The 20,757-nt window shown below is 39.6% G+C and overlaps 1 protein-coding gene across 2 annotated transcripts in view; it reads left to right on the forward strand.

The window, feature by feature from the left end:
- Positions 1-3,747: 3,747 nt before the first annotated feature.
- Positions 3,748-20,757, forward strand: part of spint1b (serine peptidase inhibitor, Kunitz type 1 b) — a 65,455-nt gene continuing 48,445 nt past the window's right edge. The window contains exons 1-4 of one of the 2 annotated variants that reach the window (XM_079898974.1): positions 3,748-4,190; positions 4,335-4,630; positions 7,575-7,732; positions 8,221-8,362. In XM_079898974.1, the coding sequence (XP_079755100.1) occupies positions 4,183-4,190; positions 4,335-4,630; positions 7,575-7,732; positions 8,221-8,362 (604 nt within the window). In that variant the 5' untranslated portion in view covers positions 3,748-4,182. Of the gene's footprint in view, positions 4,631-7,574; positions 7,733-8,220; positions 8,363-20,757 lie in introns of both variants that reach the window. The other variant, XM_079898973.1, reaches the window with a different exon arrangement.

The raw sequence follows: 20,757 nt of genomic DNA on the forward strand, positions 1-20,757 counted from the left end.
TCTCTGCATGCATGGATAATCAACGAATACCCGTTGTATTGCCAAAAGGGGTCGTGAACACGATCACGCAGTCTAGAGCTCCCTCTATGAGACGGCTCTACATGGTCTGTACATCTACCTCTACATGGTCTGTGGTTAATAAATGGTGCACCGTCAAAAATTTAGACCCACAAACTTGTGGGGTTTCGTGGGTGCTTTGCTTCCTTCAAGAGCTGCTGGACATGGGTAGGTCCCCCTCCACGCTCAAAGTGTATGTTGCGGCCATTGCAGCGTTCGCTGAATCGACGCACGGCCGCGCAATAGGAAGGAACGAGTTCATCATCCGCTTCCTCAGAGGAGCCAGGAGGATGAATCCCCCGCGGCCCCCATCGATTCCTATTTGGGATCTTTCTCTGGTCCTGGAGGCCCTGAAAGCTCATCCCTTTGAACCTCTAAAGACTGTGGATCTGAAATACCTCACGCTCAAAAACGTTTTTCTGATAGCCCTGTCATCAGTCAAACGCGTGGGTGACTTACACGCGTTATCAGTTAATGCCGCGTGTCTCGAGTTCGGACCTAATGACTCTAAAGTCATTCTCAAACCGAGGCATGGTTATGTCCCCAAAGTGATTGGCACTCCTTTCAGAGCGCAGGTCATTTCTCTCTCAGCCTTGCCGGCATCCGGCAGTGAGGTCGATAGTAACCTCCTCTGCCCTGTCAGAGCACTGAAAATCTACATCACGCGCTCCGCTGCGCCGCTTTGCACCCCCTACTGTGTGCTTATGAACATGTGCTGGCCCACTCTGTTGGCCGCCTGATTCCCACTTATCTGTGTTCCCCGGGCTTCCCCTGGGACTCATGTAGTGGATGCTAGACACGCACGGCATTGACAAGGGGTTCCCGTAGCGTAAGCAACTTACGCAATATGAGAGAACCTCTCGTGAGAGAACGTACTCGGTTGCCTAATGTAACCTCGGTTCTCTCTAGAAGAGGGAACGAGTATTGCGTAACCCGCCGTGCTCACGCCACAAGCTCATTTCGCTTCAGTCGACGAAAACCAGGTTAGCAGCCTCCGAGCCCTTCCTTTTATACGCTAAGCCACTCCCATTCTGGCGGGCTATGACGCATGAGGGCCCTCGCCCTCATTGGGCGTGACGTCATGCCAGGCTCAGTGGTAGGCTGCTGCAGTTGCCGCAGAGCAGCCAATGAGCGCGCTATATAGCCTGCTCTAGGTCTGCTTGCTGCTGCACTGCATTGACAATCAATAAAAAATTAAGGATAATTTTTTGGCTTCATATCTCGAGAAAAGATGACTTTACCCGTAGCGTAAGCAACTTACGCAATACTCGTTCCCTCTTCTAGAGAGAACCGAGGTTACATTAGGTAACCGAGTACGTTTTTAAGACACATTTGTTGTAGCAGAAACAAAGCCAACAAAAATTAGATCAGGTGTTGCTGGATATGTTTTGAAAATTTCATCATCACATAATGTTTGGGTCACCGATCTCATCCAGAGTCTAATCATTTTTAAATGTGTTTTTTAATAAAGCTTAATTTTACATTTCTGCACTGTGAAACTACAGCAAAAGATCAAGCAGCCTGCACAATCAGTTATGAAGGATTTTTAAACTCATCATTCACTAAAAAAATTTGAACTGCAGTTTCAGTTAGACACACACAAACATCAAGAATCAGCCAATGAATCTCAACAATGGTGACAATCAACAAAAAAGATATCAAATCTGAACATCACAAAACACACTACTTACAGTCAACACAAAACAAACAGCAAAAATAAAAGCAAAAAGTAAACATTAAAGAAAATAACCAGACAATTCAGCTGCATAATTTATTCATGCCGCAATGCATGCTGGGAGTCATGCACAATTTTTTTGTACTATGCTGGTACCCAGCATGCATTACAGCATGACACTTTTTTGATTGTCACCATTGTTGAGATTCATACACCGATTCTTGTTGTCTGTGTGTGTCTGTCTGATATTGAAGTTTGAAATATTCAAATCCTTCATATTTTCTGGTTGTCAAAACTCCGATAGATCTCGATATGTAAAATCACAGTGATACCATAATCATATATACAAAACATGACCCAAATAAATATATTGGACAATAAAAATATCAGTGCATTGGACCACTAGATGATGATTGTGACCATTAACAAATAGTCACTGTCATCTAATACTGTTTGCTTTCAGCTTTTTTGAAATAGCAAATGTAAGACACAGCTACCACAGCCAAATAAAAACTAATGTTCAAAAGTCAAGGGTCAAGAGCCCAACTAAAGCAAACACTGCTCACCATCATGGTAACATCAAATGAAAATAAAATGATATCTAAACCTCTGTCACCTTTTAATAAGAACTTCTGTAAACGTCTGACAGAAGTAAAGTCAATCTGGTTAGTTGTAAGTGAAGCTGGTAATGCTGTTTGTGGAGTTGTATAATCCTCCTCTGCTAAGATCTTCAGAGATTTAATGTCTTTTATCTTCAGTTGATTTGATCTTTTTTTCTGTTCTTGTTGTTCCTCTTTCCTTCAGTGATTCTGCTTGTTAACAGCAGGTGTTCATTAGTGTCTGAATTAACTTCAAAATTGAACTGAATTAACTATGAAATTATTCACTCAGTCAAGTGGACTATATTAGTGAACTAATGTTGGGAATAGTGAAGGAGGGTATAGGTTTGATTTGGAACACAGCCTCTGAGTGTCGACTTTGAGCACTGTTAATTCACAGTATATTCCTGTAGGCTACTTTCTCGAAAATTACATATATCACCCAGAATGCATTTTTTCAACGGCATATTGCCGTTTTAATGGAAAACAACATGTTACTGTCAAAATGTGGCTGTTTTTTTACAGCAATTTTTTACAGTGTTTTGTCTTTTGTCTATTGTATATTTTAATATCATATACTCACAGTTGTACTCGTATTCATGACATTTAGTTTACTTCTACTCTGACAAATGTATGTCTATTTGTGCGCTAGACATGCTATTTGTTTTTTTCTCATCAGTGTGGTCTTCTGTCTAATAGCCTATGTGTGATATCTTGTTGATTATTAAGTTTCACACATAGGCTATTAGACAGAAGATATCATTCTGTCTAATAGCCTATGTGTGATATCTTGTTGATTATTAAGTTTCACATGAGATGGTTATCTTACAGTACCTGGAATTAAGGTAGGCCTACAGCTGTTTTTGTATACGGACATGATGGAAATAGGCCTACTTATTTGGCCATTTTGGCTTCTTAAGGCTGCAAAAGAGCCGCAACAGTCATACATCTGTCTTGTAATGAAAAATAAAGTACCGCAGTCCAATGGAAAAACTTGATTTTCAAGTAGGCTACAGGATGTAATTTTGCTAATTATTATTTTATTTCAGTTATTTTTTCAGTAACTGTTGTTTCCGTTTCGTTTTAGTTTTTCATTTATGTTGACATTTCTATTTTATTTCAGTTTATGAAAATGTTTTTGAAAATAAATAGTTTTAGTCTTAGTTTCAGTTTTCATTTACGAAAATAAGTAAATATAACAGAGTAAATGTGGTGGTGAGTAAATATAACAGAATTTTTAAGTTCTGTAAAATATTCCTTTAAGAAAGTTTGTCCATGTTTGGTAAATGAAATGACAAACAAACAGACATGACAAATATAAATTTTAACTGGTTTCACGTGGTTACCATTGAGCACTGCTTTAGTTACATACAGAAACTCAAAGGCTATCTTTCATTGTGAAAGACACAAGGGTAAAGTGAAGAAAACGATTTACCTCTACTAGGCTACTTTGAAGTGGACGGAGATCAATTTTGAACCAACTATTGGACCAAAAACAAAGAGTCCACTTTTAGGAATAGATAGAATTTAAAATTAACTTGTATTAAGTTAAAAAAGGAAATGAAGTGTTAAAACACCTGCTAGCCAAAATGCTGTCTATGTAGGGCATTCACAGGGGATTGAGACACAGCCACAAACTACGTCAGTGCTTAATTTTCCCACAGGTAAAACAACACACCTGAGCGCTGAAGCAGGAAGACATCAGACGAATGGGTTTCTCATGACATCTTTCGTCAGGAGACCCGTGAATTTAAACAAATTCCAGTGACAAGAAACAACCATAAGCGATTTTTACCAGTCAATTCGGCTGACAGTACAGCTGAAGTGGATTGGAGTGATTTTGAGGAATATATGCGCAAGTATATCAGGATCACTTTAAATCCACCAGAAATGGGGTCGTGGTGTTTTCTTTTCGCGTGCTTATTTTTTATTGTGGGTGTTTATGTCGGAGAAACCCAGAGCGAGATGTCTGCAGAAGACCAACAGTGTGTAAACGCTTTCAGGGAAGGTCGGGACAACTTTGTTTTGGACACGGAAGAGTCGATCAAGGATGGGGCGGTTTTCCTGGCGAACCCGAGCGTCGAGCACAGTGTCGCGTGCGCTGTCGCGTGCTGCAGGGATCCCAGATGCAACTTGGCCCTCACTGAGCAAGGAAACGAGAAGGGGTCCAACCACAGCTGCTTTCTCTTCAACTGCCTATACAAGCATAAATATGTCTGCAGATTTTTTCAAAAGGAGGGGTTTGCAAATTATATACTGGATTCAGTCTATGAAAATTACCTGAACGTCCGCAAAACTGGTAAGCTTTATTCTATGCATTCACATTTTTATTATGCTCATTATAAAACATTACCATCCATGATTAAGCCTAACAGCCAAGCTGTTTTGGTGGTTTACACTGGTCTGGTCTCAGCTGGTTCATTCTGTTGTGAAATGTCCAGTTTATCTTAGTTTAGTTTAGTTTATTTCAGACAGACAACTTAATGTCAACACAGTTGAGCTAACAAACAACAGCATATTTACAGCAAAAAAAGATACCAAAAACAAGGCCAAGACACCAACTAAGCAAATCATCTTAGGCTTTCTTAAAATGGGTTTGTGTTTCTCTCTTTTGTTTTTAAAATAGAAACCTTTTAAATGAATCCGTGGTTATCAATAGAATGTTCTTAAAGTCGCAATTCATGTGAAACTTCTATTTCATGCCGACTTTAACACAAAATGAAGTTAATTTTTTTCAGCCTATGTTTTGTTACAATAGTACAATAGTAATAATATAATAATAATAAACATGAGGTCTCCTTCAAACACTAAGAATCTTTCTGATTTTTATTTATTTATTTATTTTAAATTTCGTGTACCCCCCCCTTTTTTTTTTTTTTTTTTGAATAGGCAAATAGCCCTAAATGGGCTTATTGCATTCATCTACAAATACTTAAAGTTATAGTTCACAAAAAAAAAAAAAAAGTCATTAAAGGGATAGTTCACCCAAAAATGAAAATGCTGTCCTCATTTACTCACCCTCATGTTGTTCCAAACCTGTATGACTTTCTTTCTTCTGCTGAACACAAAAGAAGATATTTTGAAGAAAGTCGGTAACCAAATGACTGATGGACCCCATTGACTTCCATAGTAGGAAAAAAATACTATGGAAGTCAATGGGGACCAGCAACTAATTACCAACCTTCTTTAAAATATCTTCTTATTCTGTTAAGGCCGTCGCCATCTTGGCCTTGCGTCACTCCCGTATGGGCAGAGGCGGGGCGTGAGCTGGAGCCTGGCTGTATCTGAAATCACCTAGCTCGACGTGATCGAGTTTTTAGTTCAGGCTGGGCATATATGTTTATTTCTATGCAGGCTGGAGAAGTAATTCTATAACGTTATATGCAACTGACAGTACCAAGTCTGCGACTGCACAGGGCCTCGTGCTAAAGTGACAGTTGATGACAGTAAAGCCAATTAAAAGTTCCTATTTTTGCCCTTCAAAATATTATAATAGTTAAAATACACGGCTACAAATGAGACTGTGTATCGTGATTCTGTACTATTCTGCTAGTTGAAAATGTATAATGCAGGAACTCTTAATATTACTCTGAGAGAGAGTGTGTGACAGTGATTTATGTGCATAACGTTACATGTCAGTCACTCCTTTTTAGCGCAATTTTCCTACGGACAAAATTGCGATTGTTAACTCATGATTTCTGTTCTGTCTGTGCACACCAATCTTGCACTTCTATCTCCTCCTCAACCAGACCACCTAGAGACTTCGGGTTTTCGGCATTATGTTAAGGAAGGTCTAATCTCGGGAACGCACAAAAAAAAAAACAAAAAAAAAAACATAAAAACATTTACTATCTCTTAGTGTTGTGATCCCATGACGTCAGAAAATTGCGCTAAAACACTCACTGAGTTTTTATTACTTGTTTATAGTCTATGGTCCGTCAGCGCGGCGCTCGTCAAGTTCGTAGAGAGCTTATTCAGTAGGCTACATTTTAAATTCTGATTTTGGCCGCCTCTCAAATGGGTTAAACCATAGATATATTGCCTATGAAGTTCAAGTAAATGCGCTAGAAAATCCGCGCTCATTCAAGGATGTGCATTTATTGCATGAACGGAGAAAGCGCCGACGCCTGCATGATTTCATCTGACGGCATAAGCATATTATAATCCATCTGTTCCGTGAGAGCAGAACGAACGAGCCTTTATTGACGTTTTTAAATCTGAAAACTCCAAAAAGCAACGAAATTGTCAGACATCCATTAGTGCATGTTCACAGAGGAAAACAACTGAAATACAGCGCTGTTGTTCTCTCGAACGATACTCAACGACAACGACGGAATCCTAAACCGTGGGCGAAGTAATGGGTGTATTAAATTGTATGAAATTATCCCGAAAAAAAGCACAAAACACTGCAGAGAAGGCAAGTTCAGCAGCAACACTTGCTGAGGTGAAGACTGAGACGGCTAGTAAAAACAGACGAAACGGCTAGCATTGACATCAGCACAACCATAAGTGCCATAAGTGGCCACACCCTTAATTATGCAGAACTTTAAATATTAATCAACTAAACGGATGAGTTATAAAAAAATTCACCCCCCTCACAGTTGTCATGAAGGGCAAAATTAGCTGTATAGACCAAAGCCACATACAGACACCAGGCTGTAAACACGTTTTTTTCTGCTGTAAAATTTGGTATTTTAACATGGGGGAGATACAGATTTGACTCACTTCTGACATCAGCCTCAAGCGGCCAGTCAACGAATTGCAGTTTAACTCACTTCCGTGTTGGTTTCAAGAGAGAGACGGGGAGGTTGCCGCTTGCTTGAGACCTTGCGTTTCCCCCCCCCATTCCACTCATGTTTTACAAAGCAAAAATCTGTTATGTGTGAATGGCCCCTCAGTCTGCCACAGTAGCGTTACCCTGTGGAGAATCTCTTGGTGTCTTTTAAAAAGGCCTCAAAGTAAAACTCATGATGTATTTCATATTTATGATACCATGGAGGAACTTTTGACTTTCTTTAGAATTTTTGCAGGATGGGTTTCATTTTGTGACTTGAAAGGGTGCCTAGAAGTTCTCTAGAGGGTTCTGATCTGAAGATCCCTGGTACCTCGGGGTATCTTTTTATTTTTGGATTTATAAAAGATGGATTATTTGTCTTTAATCAAGCTAGGTGCAATTAAATTAATTTCATTCTTATTGAAATCTGAGTGATTGTCATTTTAACAATAATATGAAATTTCTTCAGATAAGAAGGACAAAGCTCCCATTGCCAATGCTGGACGAGATGTGGTGGTCCAGCCTCATGAGGAGGTGTTGCTGAATGGCATTGAGAGTTGGGATGATAGGGAGATCGTAAACTATGAATGGAGCCTCATCCGTGGAGATGAATCTGTCAAGATGGAAGTATGAGAATATGATCAGACATGTTATGATATTAATGTTGTTGTTGTGTAATTATATTTCCAGTTATGATGCTAAGATTCATTTAAAAGCTTATTGAAGAATTGTTTCTATGTCATCTTAAATGGATAGTTCACCAAAAAAAAATCTGTCATTTACCCACCCTCATGTAGTTTTACACTTGACTTACTTTCTTCTTTAGAACATAAACAAAATTTTGTCCATACTGAAGTCAAATGTAACCAAAACGGTTTGCTTACCAACATTCTTCAAAATTGTGACAGAATTTTATTTTTGGCTGAACTATCCCTTTAATTAGGAATGAAATGCCACTTTCCCAATGTGTTCTCAGTGGTTTTGCCTTTAAGACCTAGATCGGATGACAAGTAGCAACAGACTTGCTAATTTTTGTCACCTATGACTCTGTTGCTTTATGGCATAATAGGAATAAAACCCAACATCTTATCTGTTTCTAAACAACTGCTCCACAGAAAACTGATTTGTCGGACCAGATAAGGGTGTCCAACCTGATGCCTGGGGTGTATGAGTTCAAACTGACCGTGACGGATTCAGCATACCATTCTGATTCAGATCAAGTTTCTGTCCTGGTTCTCACTCCTGAGCAATCTGAGCGTGAGTTATCTTTGATCATGTTTTCCCAAACCACTCCCAGACTTTTACCTTTACCTTTGAATGAGGCTCAGGGTCTGAATGTCATAAGCTTACAAATGACTCTGTAATGTAGTGTTGTTAGGGATGACTCTTTTTATTGTTTGAGAAGGCTTACCGCTCCCTCTATGAATGTAGAACCGGTTTGACGTGTTGCACAGTTTGAGTCACAGTTGCGCAATATGGATAACTGCTCTGCTAAACAACACACAATATTGCAAGTACTTGACGAATTACAGCAAACAGCAAATATGTTTTAACTCATGGCATTCTCAACCTTCGGTACCATTTGCCTAACAGAGAGGTAAAAATAACTGAAGAGGAGCGATAAAATGAAAAAGTGGCAGTGTGACAGGAAGCAGAATATTGATCATGTATTTTATAGTAAATTGCAATAAAGCGCAAAGACTGAAATCAGTGAAGAAACCATAAATTTACAGTAAAATCACATGTATACTTCAGTACAAATGATGTCAGTTTTTGCAACGGTTGAGTCATCACATTTATAAATGCTTTTTACTCACCATCTAATCACCCTATTTATGTGACACATCCATGTCTGGTACATGACTACAGCAGCACATTTGTGTGATGCAGTATGTAATTACATATTGTTTGATACTGTATCATTGAAGACAATGAAATTCTAACCTCGTTGGCAAAACATCAAAGTAGAGGAATATCCTCAAAGTAACCCCACATCTATGAATCTATTGCATCGAAAAAAAAAAAAAAAAATCTTAATTAGTATTTTGATCTTGTTTTCCAGGGGGAAAAAATCCAGAAAAGAACAAATTTACTTCACACAAATGTGTTTATATTGGGGAATTATTAAAATTATTATTATTATTATTTATTTATTTATTTTGTCATAAATCATACAAAATTTAGAAAGGGATGTGCTAAAAAAATAATCAATAGATAGGTACATTCATAACGAAATGCCGCTTTGACTATCGGGTTGAAGTCTGCTGTGGAGCTCTCGCGAGGACCCTTCTGAAACCTAAAATTACGAATGGGACACCCTACGTGTCCCTACAAGTGCACAAGAATAGTTCTATTTGGAAGAAGGCCATTCTCTTCTTCCTTTCAATGTAGGAATATTAGGGTATGTTTACACGACAACACTGTTTTCAAATGAGAACTTTTTATGTGTTTTGGTCTTTTATTTACACAAGAATAGCATTTTGTGGGCCTGAGAACACAAGCTTTTGAAAACCGTTTTCACAAAAGCATTTAAAACCTTGCACTTTGAAACCTGTGATGTCATGCACATGAGTAATGCATGTTCATTAGGGGTGTAAGAAAAAATCGATACACTTGAGTATCGCGATATTTTATTTTGCAATACTGTATCGATTTTCAAAAACGCAATATCGATGTGTTTTTTTTTTGTTTTTTTTTTAGCTTACGTGCAAAAATATTCATGGTAAGACAGTGGTTCATGTTTATGTTGTGTTTAAATCCCTACCACTAGATGGCTATGCTGAGACGCACCACTAGTGTCCTCTCCTAACAGTCTAACTTTTTGCTAGACGCTAACAATGTAGCTGGCTGAAGTGTAGAATCAATCCGTGCTGAAGTGCGGAATCATTTTGGTTTCCAGAGTAAAGGGCACTACCGATATCGACAGGAACCATGCAGTTTGTAAATTGTGTCTGGGAAAAAATCAAATACTCTGGTAATATTTTTGATTGCACATAATGTGTTATGTATTGTGACAGGGGCTTTATGTATTTTCTTTTATTATGGCCTACTTGAGCATATAAAAATTTGCTCACTAAGGCCGGCGACACACTGGCTGCGTGGCGTGTCCGTTTTTATTTCGGCTCCCATGTTAACAGGTTAGAGCTTGCACACTGCCTGCGTGACACTCAGGAAAACGCGTGCATGCTAGAAATAGAACCGACGCCTATTTTTCACGCGACACGCAAGCGTGTTGGAAGCATTTCCATGCAAAATATAATAGGAAAAGATGTTTATATGCCATTTTGACACGAATACATATTAATAAATGTCATTTTGATGTTTGAAAGTCTCTAGGTTTTGACATAAGTGCAAATATAAATGTAATTTAAAAAAATATTATCGATTTTCAAATACTGCACCTGTCAATACAGAACGAAACATTCTATAGCCTATTTTGCCGTCAACACTGCCGACGTTGTCTTTGCTGCTATACATTTATGTTTAACATGAAGTATAGGCCTTCCACAACTCTCTCCCCATATGTCAAATATATCACCAATGAGGCTTATCATGTCACCTAGTAGCAGCAGCGCCGCGTCAGACACGTTTCTGGTGTGCAAAGACATGGAAAACGCCACGCAAACGACACGCAGCTGACACGCAACAGAAACGCCACGCAGCAGTGTGTCGCTGGCCTAAGAACATGTGAACCACCCAAACTGGCAGTTTGATTTTCTGTGTACTGAATTGTTTACCTAAAGTAAACTTCTTTGACTTTTATGCACATCATGTCTTTTTTTAAATATTACTTTTTCTAAAATTATAGTCCTACTTTAAAAAAAATCCCAATATATCGCCTTATGCACAGTATCGAAATATATTGCAATATATTGAATCGTGGCCCATGTATCGTGGTACGTATTGTATCGCCAGATTCTTGCCAATACACAGCCCTAATGTTCATGCATGCGTATTACATGTTTGTGGGATGTTTCTTGACAAAGTGAAGTCAGCTACTGGCCTGGAATGCAATGTACAGGCTTTTTAGTTGTAATGTTGTCTAGAATATGACAAGGTGTATTAATGAAGCAGCGACAAAAATGGAGGCTGAAATGAGCATTTTTAATACGTGCTGCCGTCTCTGCTGCACAGTGAAAGACGTGAAGACACCTCATCACTGGACCACAGAGATGTCTGCATTATATTAGAATTGTCTAGGCTTCCTCAGCGCTTGTATACACAGTGATACAAACAGTAATCTGTTGTTTATTTCTGTATCAATTCAAGGCCCTCGTTCTTTTTGGAAGTGCATGGATTTGCAGCGCTGAAAACAACGTCTTGACATGTCGACAACACTAACCAAACTCTTCCAGGCCTCAGCTAAAACTAGTGTTTGAGGGCGGGTCAAAGTAGACGTTGTTCGTGGCCAGCTAATGAAGACCTTAGGCTGGCTTTATGTGAATTTGTTGCATTGTTTTACATGGGTGTGTAACAAGAAGTGAGACTGGAATTGCTTGCGACTCGTTTCGGCAGTCCAGAATCATTTCTATCTTTCAGGAGACAATTTTATCTGTTGTGCACTTTGATCTTTAACACTTTGCAGACCTTTTACAGAAAAAGCATAATAGAGGCCCTTTAATGCAAACAATCCCATGAGCACATTAGGAACTTTGTGTACACCCCTGCATTTTGAACAGGTGCCAAAACCGTTGATCCTTTGTGCAGGTTTCAACAGTATCTTAAACTTTATAATTTACTTGCAAATAAGGAACTGAAAGGAACATGTCATGTCTTGTCATGCTATCCATGCTAACAACTGCTCATAAGCGATTGTATTTGCCCATATTCATTTCTACATTTCAATTTATTAGGGCCCAAGCCCTGAAAGGGCGAAGGCCCTATTGTTTTCGTTAGGATTATTAGGGCCCAAGCCCTGAAAGGGCGAAGGCCCTATTGTTTTCGTTAGGATTATTATTAGGGCCCAAGCCCTGAAAGGGCTAAGGCCCTATTGTTTTCGTTAGGATTATTATTAGGGCCCAAGCCCTGAAAGGGCGAAGGCCCTATTGTTTTCGGTAGGATTTTTTTTTTTTTTTATTATTATTATTATTATTTTTGCCTTTTTGCCACTTTTGGGGCCCTTAATATGCTCAAAAACTCTTGAAATTTTGCACACACGTCAGAACCCGCGGCCATCAGGGCCGGACTGAAGCTGGTACCCGGGCGTGGCAGGGGGGCTCGACAGCGCCCCCTGGAATGGTGTCCGAAAACTTGTATTTCAAATTCTAAGTTTTACAAAAGTTTTACATAAGCCCAACAGGAAGTCAACTATTATGGGTTGTTTGAAAAACGCATCCTCTGGAATTTGAAATACGAAAAATTTGTCCAATCGCAACCAAACTCGGTGTGCATGAAGACAAGACATTGAGGATGCTAAATTGCGGACGGATTTTTGATATCTCAAACGGTTTGGCCGTGGCGAGGAAACGAATTTATGGCGAGAAAAGAGAAACAGGAAGGGTGTTATAACTTCTGCATACATTGACTGATCTTGATAAAACATCAGCAGTGTGTTCGTGGTAAAAGGCCGATCACAAGGATGTGACAATTGTGAGTCAAAGTTATAGCGCCACCAACTGGCAGCAGGAAGTGTGTCACTTTCAAAATGCTTTGAAATCACCCTCTTATTTTTACCCGATTTGCTTCAAACTTTATATGTATAATGTAGACACACGACAGTAGACCTGTGAAAGGATTATTGATATCTTAGATACTGTTGCCGTGGCAACGCATCAAACTTTAATGTTCTTTTCGGATGCATTTGAGACTCTTAGCAAGCTTGAAATTGGATGAAACTCGACAGACACATAACACTTATTAGCCAGTAGACATGTGAAAAGTTTCAGAAACGGGCGTGGTGAGGGGGCTCAACAGCGCCCCCTTGAACGGGGTCTGAAAACTTGGTCCATATATCAAACACGCTTGCATGAATTAATATGAAACTCGGTACACATATAGATCTCATCGGGTTGAACAACTTTCCCTCTGTCAAGTTTCACGCCAGCCCAACAGGAAGTCGGCTATTATGGGTTGTTTGGAAAACGCTTGCTGTGGAATGTGAACTACTCCTCCTAGAGAATTTATCCCATCCCCACCAAACTCGGAGTGCATGAAGTCAAGACATTGAGGATGCTAAATTGCGGACGGATTTTTGATATCTCGAACGGTTTGGCCGTGGCGAGGAAACGAATTTATGGCGAGAAAAGAGAGACACGAAGTGTTATAACTTCTGCACACATTAACTGATCTTGATGAAACTTCAGCAGTGTGTTCGTGGTAAGAGGCCGATCAGATGGATGTAACTATTGTGAGTCAAAGTTATAGCGCCACCAACTGACAGCAGGAAGTGTGTCACTTTCAACATGCTTTTGACAAAAGTGGGGGGGTTAGTTTTACCAACAGTTACAAAAATCAGTATGTATATTGATCTCATCGAGCCGGACAACTTTCTAATTTACAGTCATTAGCTCTGAGGAACAGGAAGTCAGATATTTTGGTTTGAATGTGGATTTTTTGGATACACTATTCGGGCCACCAGTTATACAGTAAGTTTAATACTTAGGGTTAAACCTGTTGGGTTTAAAATTTTAAACCCAACAGTTTGGTTTGTCCATATTTGACCCAAACATGGGTTGAAACAACCCAGCATTTTTTAGAGTGAATAAGCAAGAATCAGTAAAATCACCCTCCCCCATAAAAAGAAAAACAAATGGGATAGCCTCCTCAAATACGTAATTACATGTATACAATGAAAAATATAGCTGCGAGCAGCGATTGCGGGCCCAAGCCGGTGGCACCGCCACCCTGGTGCCTTTAGTTACACTAAAGCCACCAGGGGGGCGGTGTCACCGGCTTGGGCCCTCCATCGCTGCTCGCAGCTATATTTATATATATATAATAAATGTAACAAAAAATATATATATACATTATATATATGTAACAAAATAAATAAACAATTATTAAATTGGAAAAAAAGAATAAAATGGGTTTAGTTCTGATATTTGTATAATTTTATATAGAAATAAATGGTATAATTACATTTTTAGAAGATAGGAGGTTTTTAGTGTTTCCTTTTTTGACATTACTTTAATCCCTCGCCATAGCAAAACCGTTTGAGATATTTATTATCTGTTTACAATTTAGCATCTTTAATGTATTTTCATCATGTTGAAAAAGTTTTGTGGGAATAAAATAAACCACTTAAGAGGAGTGGGTAAAAATACAGAGGCTGATTTTGCAAAGAAATCCACATTCAAACCAAAATATCTGACTTCCTGTTACTCTGAGCTAATTACTGTAAATTAGAAAATTGTCCGGCTCGATGAGACCAATATGTGTACTGATTTTTGTGACTGTACATAAAATTAACCCCTACACTTTTGTCAAAAGCATTTAGAAAGTGACACACTTCCTGCTGCCAGTTGGTGGCGCTATAACTTTTACTCACAATAGTTACATACATGTGATCGGCCTCTTACCACGAACACACTGCTGAAGTTTCATCAAGATCAGTTAATGTATGCAGAAGTTATAACACTTTGTTTTTATCTTTTCTCGCCATAAATTCGTTTCCTCGCCACGGCCAAACTGTTCAAGATATCAAAAATCCGTCCGCAATTTAGCATCCTCAATGTCTTGACTTCATGCTGACCGAGTTTGGAGGCGAGTGGATGAATTCTCTAGGAGGAGTACATCAAATTCCACAGCATGCATTTTTCAAACAACCCATAATAGCCGACTTCCTGTTGGGCGGAGTTAATAACTTAGAGTGTGGAAGTTGTTCGGCCTGATGAGATCCATATGTGTACCGAGTTTCATATTAATTCATGCAAGCGTGTTTGATATATGGACCAAGTTTTCAGACCGTTTTCAAGGGGGCGTTATTGAGCCCCCCTGCCACGCCCGGGTACCAGCTTCAGCCCGGCCCTGATGACCATGGGTTCTGACCTGTGTGAAAAGTTTCAAGAGTTTTTGAGCACGTTAAGGACCCCAAAAGCCCCTGAAAACTTGAAAAACAAAGATTAAATGGAATAGACAAATCCCCCCCCCCCCCCCCCACAGACACACAGAGAGAGAAAATTCTGCAGAAAATCCACATTCAAACAAAAATATCTGACTCCCTGTTGGTCTGAGCTAATGACTATGAATTAGAAAGTTGTCCGGCTTGATGAGAACAATATACGTCCCAAGTTTTGTGATTCTAGGAAAAACTAAGCCCCCATTTTTGACTAATGGTGGCGCTACTGAGCCATTCCACCACGCCCCTTTTCTGAAACTTTGCACATGTCTACTGGATAATAAATGTGATGTGTCTATCGAGTTTCATGCATTTTCAAGCATGTGAAGAGTCTCAAAAGCATCCGAAAAGAATATTAAAGTTTAATGCGTTGCCACGGCAACAGTATCTAAGATATCAATAATCCTTTCACAGTTCTACATCTGCCGTGTGTCTACATTATACACATATATTTTTAAGCAAATCGGGTAAAAATAAGAGGGTGATTTCAAAGCATTTTGAAAGTGACACACTTCCTGCTGCCAGTTGGTGGTGCTATAACTTTGACTCACAATAGTTACATCCATCTGATCGGCCTCTTACCACGAACACACTGGTGAAGTTTCATCGAAATCAGTTAATGTATGCAGAAGTTAAACCGCTTCGTGTTTCTCTTTTCTCGCCATAAATTCGTTTCCTCGCCACGGCCAAACCGTTCGAGATATCAAAAATCCTTCCGCAATTTAGCATCCTCAATGACTTGACTTCATGCACACCGAGTTTGGTGGGGATTGGATGAATTCTCTAGGAGGAGTACTTCGCATTCCACAGCAAGCGTTTTCCAAACAACCCATAATAGCCGACTTCCTGTTGGGCTGGCATAAAACTTGACCGGGGAAAAGTTGTTCGGCCCGATGAGATCTATATGTGTACCGAGTTTCATATTAATTCATGCAAGCGTGTTTGATCTATGGACCAAGTTTTCAGACCAAGGGGGCGCTGTTGAGCCCCCCTGCCACGCCCGGGTACCAGCTTCAGCCCGGCCCTGATGCCAAGGGGTTCTGACTTGTGTGCAAAGTTTCAAGAGTTTTTGAGCACGTTAAGGACCCCAAAAGCCCCTGAAACCTTGATTAACAATATAAAAGCAATAGTCAAATCCCCCCCTCCCCTCACACACACAGAGAGACAGAGAGAGGGAGAGAAAATTCTCCAGAAAATCCACATTCAAACCAAAATATCTCTCTTCCTCTTGGTCCGAGCTAGTTCCTGTAAATTAGAAAGTTGTCCGTCTTGATGAGAACAATACACATACCAAGTTTTGTTGCTGTTGATAAAACTAACCCCCCCACTTTTGACTAAAGGTGGCGCTACTGAGCCATTTCACCACGCCCGTTTCTGAAACTTTGCACATGTCTACTGGATAATAAATGTGATGTGTCTGTCGAGTTTCATGCATTTTCAAGCATGTGAAGAGTCTCAAAAGCATCCGAAAAGAATATTAAAGTTTGATGCGTTGCCACGGCAACAGTATCTAAGATATCAATAATCCTTTCACAGGTCTACATCTGCCGTGTGTTTACATTATACACATAAAGTTTGAAGCAAATCGGGTAAAAATAAGAGGGTGATTTCAAAGCATTTTGAAAGTGACACACTTCCTGTTGCCAGTTGGTGGCGCTATAACTTTGACTCACAAATGTCACATCCATGTGATCGGCCTCTTACAACTAACACACACTGCTGAAGTTTCATCAAGATCAGTTAATGTATGCAGAAGTTATAACACACTTCCTGATTGAATTATTCGCCATAAATTTGTTTCCTTGCCACGGCCAAACCGTTCGAGATATCAAAAATCCGTCCGCAATTTAGCATCCTCAATGTCTTGACTTCATGCCGACCGAGTTTGGAGGCGAATGGATGAATTTCCTAGGAGGAGTACATCAAGTTCCACAGCATGCGTTTCCAAACAACCTATAATAGCCGACTTCCTGTTGGTCTGGCGTAAAACTTAGAGCACGAAAGTTGTTCGGCCTGATGAGGTCTATATGTGTACCGAGTTTCATATTATTACATGCAAGCGTGTCTGATTTATGGACAAGTGTTCGGATCCCGTTCCAGGGGGCGCTGTCGAGGCCCCCTGCCACGCCCGGGTACCAGCTTCAGCCCGGCCCTGATGGCCGCGGGTTCTGACCTGTGTGCAAAATTTCAAGAGTTTTCGAGCATGTTAAGGGCGCCAAAAGTGCCCGAAAGGTTGACAAAATAATAATAATAATAATAAATATAGCTGCGAGCAGCGATTACGGGCCCAAGCCGGTGGCACCGCAATCCTGGTGCCAGGGTGGCGGTACCGCCGGCTTTGGCCCTCCATCGCTGCTCGCAGCTATATTTATGTTTATATATATATATACACACACACACACACACACACATACATATATATATATAAATAAATTTAAGGGACAAGACACAGATAATTTTACTTGCCTGACCTGATTAGAACAAAGAAAAAAATAAAATAAAATAATAAGTAGGGGATCACTAAATCGAGAGAATATTCTGATTTTATGATACACTCAAAATATTCCACAACAAATCCTTTAAATGTAATGATATTCAGAACGGAACAAGAATAAAAAATAAAAAATAAACTATAAACAAAGCCAAAACGAAAAAATAAATATAATAAAAAAATTTAATTTCAAGCAATCCATGGCATGATTTATTTATTTTTTGGACTAAAACATTCTGGCTTTTTTTAAACTCAAACATAATTCTTAAATTGAATAATAATAATAATAAAAGAATAAAATGGGTTTAGTTCTGATTTCGTTGAAATCGCTCGCTCTCCGTACCTAACTTTTCCTGAATACAATCACAATTGAAACTGTGACATTGATTTCATACAACAGGATATTAACAGTTAAAATGAAGTCATTTACATTTTAGATACAATATTGACTGTTTTTGTTCTGTTTCAGCAGCGAAAATAGTTAAACAAAGATCACAGAAGAACGCATCTCACAGGAACGTGTTTTCTCATAACTGAATGATTCAGCATTTTGAACGAATTGGTTGACTCAAAGATTGAATGATCAATCCATAAACATCTGTTTATGTTTATGGATTGGATGTTTATGGATCCATGTTTATGGATCTGTATATGTTTATGGATTACGAATCGTTTGAACGAATGAATCAATGACTCGCTCATTAAGACGGTCACTTGGCGACATCTAATGGCGGTTTAGTGTTGTTTAAAAGCATAATTCTTTCCAACGTGTGTGTGATTTGTGTGTGCACCATTATAAATGTCCGTGCGGACGTCCGTATTTTTCTTTCACTTTTATATTAGCGATTTAAAAGCACCCGCTCGTGTCACACACGTCGATTAACCGGTGGGAAAATCCTCAGACACATACCTAATAAATGTATATTTAAATACATTATTGGCCTAGCTGGTAAAAAGTTTTATATATTATTTTGATGTCCTTTTGGACACAAGAGGGCAGTATAGCCCTATGTATGACTTGAATTTTTTTTTTACTTTACTGTTTTAAAATTTAGAATAAAATTAGAATAAAATTCTTTTTAAAATCAGAATAAAATGGGTTTAGTTGTGATATTTGTATACTTTTATATAGAAATAAATGGTATAAAATTAAATTTTTAGAAGATTTGAGGCTTTTAGTGCCTTTTGGAGGCTGATTTTGCAAAAAATCCACATTCAAACCAAAATATCTGACTTCCTGATGGTCGGAGCTAATGACTTTAAATTAGAAAGTTGTCCGGGTCGATGAGATCAACATACGTACTGAGTTGTGCTACTGTAGGTAAAACGACCCCCCCCACTTTTGTCAAAAGCATTTTGAAAGTGACACATTTCCTGCTGCCAGTTGGTGGCGCTTTAACTTTGACACACAATAGTTACATCCATCTGATCGGCCTCTTACCATGAACAAACTGCTGAAGTTTCATCAAGATCAGTTAATGTATGCATTAGTTATATAACACTTCGTGTTTCTCTTTTCTCGCCATTAATTCGTTTCCTCGCCACAGCCAAACCGTTCGAGATATCAAAAATCCGTCCGCAATTTAGCATCCTCAATGTCTTGACTTCACGCTGACCGAGTTTGGAGGCGAATCGATGTATTTCCTAGGAGGAGTACATTCAATTCCACAGCAAGCGTTTCAAAACAACCCTAAATAGCCGACTTCCTGTTGGGCTGGCGTAAAACTTAGAGCACGAAAGTTGTTCGGCCCGATGAGATCTATATGTGTACCGAGTTTCAAATTAATTCATGCAAGCGTGTTTGATATATGGACCAAGTTTTAGAACCCCGTTCAAGGGGGCGCTGTTGAGCCCCCCCTGCCACGCCCGGCTACCAGATTCAGCCCCGCCCTGATGGCCGCGGGTTCTGACCTGTGTGCAAAGTTTCAAGAGTTTTCGAGCACGTTTAGGGACCCAAAAGCCCCAGAAACCCTGAAATAAAAATGAAAAAGAAAATCTCACTCAACTGACAAATCACCCCCACCCCTCACACACTCAGAGACAGAGAGAGAGAGAAAATTCTCAAAAAAATCACATTCAAACCAAAATATCTGACTTTCTGTTGCTTTGAGCTAATAAGTGTAAATTAGAAAGTTGTCCGGCTCGATAAGAACAATATACATACCAAGTTTTGTGATTCTAGGTAAAACTAAGCCCCCATTTTTGACTAAAGGTGGCGCTACTGAGCCCCTCACCACGCCCGTTTCTGAAACTTTGCCCATGTCTACTGGATAATAAGTGTGATGTGTCTGTCGAGTTTCATGCAATTTCAAGTATGTTAAGAGTCTCAAAAGCATCAAAAAAGAATATTAAAGTTTGATGCGTTGCCATGGCAACAGTATCTAAGATATCAATAATCCTTTCACAGGTCTACATCTGCCGTGTGTCTACATCATACACATAAAGTTTGAAGCAAATCAGGTAAAAATAAGAGAGTGATTTCAAAGCATTTTGAAAGTGACACACTTCCTGCTGCCAGTTGGTGGCGCTATAACTTTGACTCACAATAGTCACATCCTTGTGTTCGGCCTCTTACAACAGACACACTGCTGAAGTTTCATCAAGATCAGATAATGTATGCTGAAGTTATAACACACTTCCTGTGTCCCTTATTCGCCATAAATTCGTTTCCTTGCCACGGCCAAACCGTTCGAGATATCAAAAATCCGTCCGCAATTTAGCATCCTCAATGTCTTGACTTCATGCTGACCGAGTTTGGAGGCGATTGGATGAATTCTCTAGGAGGAGTACATTAAATTCCACAGCATGCGTTTCAAAACAACCCATAATAGCTGACTTCCTGTTGGGCTGGCGTAAAAAGTAAAAGTACGAAAGTTGTTCGGCGCGATGAGATCTATATGTGTACCGAGTTTCATATTATTACATGCAAGCGTGTCTGATTTATGGACCAAGTTTTCGGACCCCGTTCAAGGGGGCGCTGTCGAGCCCCCCTGCCACGCCCGGGTACCAGCTTCAGCCCGGCCCTGATGGCCGCGGGTTCTGACCCGTGTGCAAAGTTTCAAGAGTTTTCGAGCATGTTAAGGGTCTCAAAAGTGCCCGAAAGGT

The sequence above is a fragment of the Squalius cephalus genome (assembly GCF_949319135.1).
Source record: "Squalius cephalus genome assembly, contig: scaffold_37, whole genome shotgun sequence".
Taxonomy (NCBI): Eukaryota; Metazoa; Chordata; class Actinopteri; order Cypriniformes; family Leuciscidae; genus Squalius; species Squalius cephalus.